The 5,184-nt window shown below is 36.9% G+C and overlaps 1 protein-coding gene across 2 annotated transcripts in view; it reads left to right on the forward strand.

Moving 5' to 3' along the window:
* The first annotated feature begins 2,850 nt into the window (after positions 1 to 2,850).
* The window catches only part of LOC111460276 (nuclear pore complex protein NUP62), a 14,658-nt gene continuing 12,324 nt past the window's right edge, over positions 2,851 to 5,184 (forward strand). For both annotated transcript variants that reach the window (XM_023103460.1, XM_023103461.1), the window contains exon 1: positions 2,851 to 4,433. In XM_023103460.1, the coding sequence (XP_022959228.1) occupies positions 2,921 to 4,433 (1,513 nt within the window). In that variant the 5' untranslated portion in view covers positions 2,851 to 2,920. The remainder of the gene's footprint in view (positions 4,434 to 5,184) is intronic.

Raw genomic sequence — 5,184 nt, forward strand, 5'->3', positions numbered from 1 at the left:
TTTTTTTTTTTTTTTTTTTTTTTTTTTTTTTTTTTTTTTTTTTTTTTTTTTTTTGAGATCACAAACCACACACATGATCTTTGCTTTGCTTATGAGTTTGATGTTGAATAAGTAGCTAGTTTCTAAAAATTCAAACAATTAGTAGTGAGTTTTGTGGTATAAATACTGATTAGGTTTAGGTTAAATATCAATTTTTGAATTATGTCTAATTGGTGCTTTAAAATATGTCTTATTTCTAGCTTTCAATTTTTCGTTTAATAGATTTTAGAATGTATTTTAGATCTGCTTAACATTTTCTAAAATTCAGTAGATAAAATAAAAGGTTATGTTTTATTTAATATAAGAGTGAAATGTTAGGGTTTTATTATATACAAAAATTATGGTAAACGTCTAACTAAATATTATCATTTAAGTTTAAAAACTTCTTGCATATGTTTTTAAAGTATAGGAATGTCGTGTGTACATATACTTTAAAAAGTTTTTAATAATGTTTTGAACTTTTAATGTTGCATTTAATATAGATTTATTATCAACTTTCTCAAATTAATGTTTGTTACTTTGATTTGATTTGAAACATTATATGATGTATTAATTCTAGATAGAATTAGGCTCAGACCTAAAGTTGAATAGTTTTACTAAAAAAATTAATTTGACACAAACTTAAAAGTTTAGGCATTTGTTATGAACATCTTTTAATGAGTATTTTTTTTTCTAATGGTTAAGGACATGGCTTGAAATATATCTAGTTCTTAAAATGAAGAACGGATGAATAGATTATCGACCATATTTTATCAATTAATCATCGAAAGATTGGTGTACGTGTACTTTGTTTAATGATAATGAAGGGGCGTTTTTGTGTTCGAACTTTAAAGTTAGATATTACCAATACATATCCTAATGAGCGCTATTCTTTTGAATAGTTAAGAAAAAAATGAATAGTTAAAAGGAAAATCTGACTGGTAATTCTTTTGAAAGCATAATCTGGGGCAGCAATGGAAATGAACGATTTTAAAGTTCCATCTTAAAAATTCAACGTGTTATGTCAATGTCCAATCTTATACCTTTATACCCCCTTGTAGTCTTGAATGATGTTCACGTCGAGTATATAAACTAAAGCAGGAGAGTGTATCGTAATTGACTCATAAAAGTATTTTTAAGTACGGTATAATTTTTAGTCCAACTATATTAAAAGCATGTGAAAAGTAAAAAAAAAAATGTTCTTCATAATGTCATAAATCCATAAATGATCTATTAACGATAGATTTTTATCATGTTCTGTCATGATACCGTAAATACTTTCAACAATTTTATTACCTTAATTTTAGACAATTAGTGGTCCAAATGAAATTATTAAAATAATTTTAACAAATTTAGTTATTATTCATTACTAAATATATTAGGTGCAATCTATCTCAAGACAAAATTATTTTTTTTAACTAATGATACGTGATATTTTTTTTAAAGATTATTAAGATAAATTGACAACTGAGTAAACCATACAAATACAAGATAATTATATTATGTCGATATTTTTATCATAATTATATTATGTCGATATTTTTATCATAGATTCATGCACGTAGTAAACCATACAAATACAAGATATAGTGACATGTTAATTCCAAATGAAATTTTATAACTAGACAAAACATATATAATGGTCTTCCATAGCCAACCAAGGACGTGCTAACTCAAAATACAAATACTACATCATCTAATAGTTGCACAACAAAATATAGAAAAACTCTAGATATATTAAAGAGTCGACACTTTGAGATCCTACATTGGTTGAGAAGAAGAACGAATATTTGCCATGGTGGACTTAAGTTGTTACAAATAGTATCAGAGCTAGACACTGAGCAATGTGCCAGCAAAGAGGTTGAGCCTCAAACGGGGGGTGGACACGAGGTGGTGTGCCAACAAGGACGTTGGGCCTCGAAGGAGGGTGGATTGGGAGGTCCCACAACAAATGGTATCAGAGTCAGACACGGGACGATGTACCAGTGAAGAGACTGAGCCCCAAAGGGGGGTGGACATAAGGTGGTGTGCCAACAAGGACACTGGGCTTCGAGGGAGGGTGGATTGGGAAGTCCCACAACAAATGGTATCAGAGTCAGACACGGGACGATGTGCCAGTGAAGGGGGTGGACACGAGGGGTTGGACTTGGGCTGTTACAGACACTATTGATGCCCAAAGTTTATCGCAGACAAATATTTGCTAGCAGTGGACATGGACTATTAATAACATCATCCATATCTATGATTCTCTGATCTCTCTCATAAAACATCTCAATTGCTAAATTATCACTTCAGCTTGTAAACTCATTTGAAATTTCAACCGGTGTTATTTAATCACAGTTTACAACTTCATATTTTCATAAGATGATGAATGAGAGAGTAAGTTGTGGTCACGTGCTCGTTCTATTACATTTTTTTTTTGGTTGAGAAATGCGGTTGGTATCCTTGCATCTAGTCATTTAAAATGACATCGATATCCTTTGTAAGGTGCCAAAAATCCTTTAGTATTTGTACACGTTACTATTGCACACATGAGTCCGTCAAACCGACTATTACAAAAAATTCCATTTAGAATTCAAATGAATGAAAAATAAAAAAAATATAATAACAATATCATATTATATTTATTATACTGTGTAAAAAAAAAAAAACAATATTAATAAATTACCAGTAATGTAAACAATAGGCATATTATTAAAATTAGAAGTAAAAAAAAAATGAATATTTGTTAATTTAAATATATGTTTTTTTTTAATGATTTTTTTGCACATGAGAAAGGGTATGTTGACAAATACTGAAAAAATTGAAATTATTTAATAAATAAGATTTCCGCCAAAACCCCCTAAAACCCTCACTTCACAGTCTGTGCCGCCGGAGATCGATCCATCGGCGTTCAATCAACATGTCGGGTTTCTCGTTTGGTTCTTCCTCCTCCCAAGCTTCTTCTTCTTCTTCTCCGTTTTCGTCAACCACTGGTTTCTCCTTCGGATCCACCTCCGCCTTCTCGTTCGGATCATCCCCTTTATCTCTTTCATCTTCCTCCTCCTCAAACCCTAGTTCCTCTTCCTCTGCATTTTCCAATCAAACCTCCAATCCTCCCTCTTCCACTCCCTTTGGCTTTGCCTCTTCTTCTTTTCCCTCTTCCGCTTCCTCTCCTTTCTCTTTCTCCCTTCCCGCCGCTTCCACTGGGGCCTCTTCTGGAAGTTCAGGTTCTTCATTGTTTGCGGCTTCTTCATCCTCAGGAGGGTTGAGTTCTTTCGGGTTTGGGGTTTCATCTTCATCAGGAGGCTCGTCTGCTCCTTCATTTGGGGCTGCTCCGACCTCTGGGAGCTCACCTGTGCCCTCATTTGGGGCTGCTTCGGCCTCTGGGACCTCATTTGCGCCCTTGTTTGGGTCTGCTCCGTCATCTGGGAGCTCACCTGTGCCCTCATTTGGGGCTGCTCCGGGCTCTGGGAGTTCAGTTGCGCCCTTGTTTGGGTCTGCTCCGTCCTCTGGAAGCTCCCCTTTGCCCTCGTTTGGGGCTGCTCCGTCCGCTGGGAGCTCATCTTCGCCCTTTTTTGGGGCTGCTCCATCTGCAGGGACCTCGGCTCCGTCCTTGTTCGGAGGGGTGTCTTCTGCTGCAACTACTTCCAGTGCACCATTGTTTGGCACTTCTGCACCCACTGCAAGTCCGGGGTCATCGATATTTGGAGCTTCTACCGCCGCTTCAGGTTCAAGCTCCTCCCTGTTTGGGTCTAATCCCTTTGCTTCATCTTCTTCGGTATCCACTTCGAACTTGTTTGGGTCATCTTCATCATCTGCATCGACTACTCCATTCCAGAACTCTTTTTCTTCGAGTTCTTCCCAGAATTTGAGTTCGTCTTCTCCATTTGCGGCTTCTTCTTCTGGGTTCTCATTTTCGACCACTTCTTTGTCCAAAACTACTAGTATTACCGCAGCATCTTCTTCTTCTTCTCTTACATCAGCTTCTACTAGTTCCTCGAGCTTCTCATTCGGAACACCTGCTTCATCGGCATCTCAATCTTCTTTCGGGTTCAGTATTAGCAATGCAGCATCGACGGGAGGGTCTTCTGCTCCGGGCACTACAGCTGCGAAGCCTACTTCTCTATCGTTTTCAACTTCTGTGGCACCTTTATTCTCTACGGTTACTACCACCAGTGCTTCCACTCCGGCTGCAACTAGCACAGCTCAGCCATCCTTCTCCATGCCAGCTTTTAGCTTGAGTTCTTCAGCTGCTACTACCTTATCCATAGCAGCATCCTCCGTTCCCTCAACTACTTCTTCAGGTGCTGCGAGTTCATTCACCGGTTTTGGCGTCACAAGCACGGCTGCTTCATCAAGTGCCATTGTTTCCTTGTCGTTGCCAACCAAATCATTGACTGCTGCTTCATCATCCCAAGCACCAGCCTCTTTCGGTAAGTTTTTCACTTTCTTCTTTTTACTTCGTGATACTTAACTTATTTTATTGGCTGTTCGGAATAGGTTTCTTGAGTCATCTTGGGCACCATTCAACAATCAATTATGAAAAAGTTTCCTCCACATTTAAGTTGATTGCCTTTTCCCTTACGATTATCTTGTCACGGAATGTAAGGCGTTTAGAATTTCGGGAAACAAGAGCTCTTATTAAGAATTTTGGGAAAAAAGAGCTCTTATTAAGAATTTCATCTTAAGACATAGTCCCTCTATTGTCATCCTCCAATAATCGTGCGTCTCTAAGATCCTTTAATAATCTTGAGTCTTTGTTATCGACAGGCTTTTGATAAAATCTATCTGGAGTTCTAATCACATTGATTGGACTGCCCTTGATGCTTGAGGTCCTGAGGAGGTATTATTATCCTTCGGAACGATCGTCATTTTTGGGCTATAGTCAATTGGTGCTTTAGAAGGTTCTTGGGTCTCTAGAACAGACCTCTCTGCAGAAAAGAATTGTCATATAGGATTAGCTTCTTTTCCTTGCATCAAAAAGGGAAATGTTAGAGAGGCAAAGATTTCAAGGATGGCTGTTAGAGGTGGATGAAAACTTCATTTTTTCCACAGGGTCATGGCAACAAGGAAAGAAAAAGAAAGAGTTCTATTGTTGAAATCTTGTCCAGAGATGGAGCTAGCCTTTTGGAAAAAAAAAAAAAAAAAAAAAAAAAAAAAAAAAAAAAAAAAAAAAAAAAAAAA

Source organism: Cucurbita moschata, unplaced genomic scaffold (genome assembly GCF_002738365.1).
Source record: "Cucurbita moschata cultivar Rifu unplaced genomic scaffold, Cmos_1.0 Cmo_Scf00023, whole genome shotgun sequence".
NCBI lineage: Eukaryota > Viridiplantae > Streptophyta > Magnoliopsida > Cucurbitales > Cucurbitaceae > Cucurbita > Cucurbita moschata.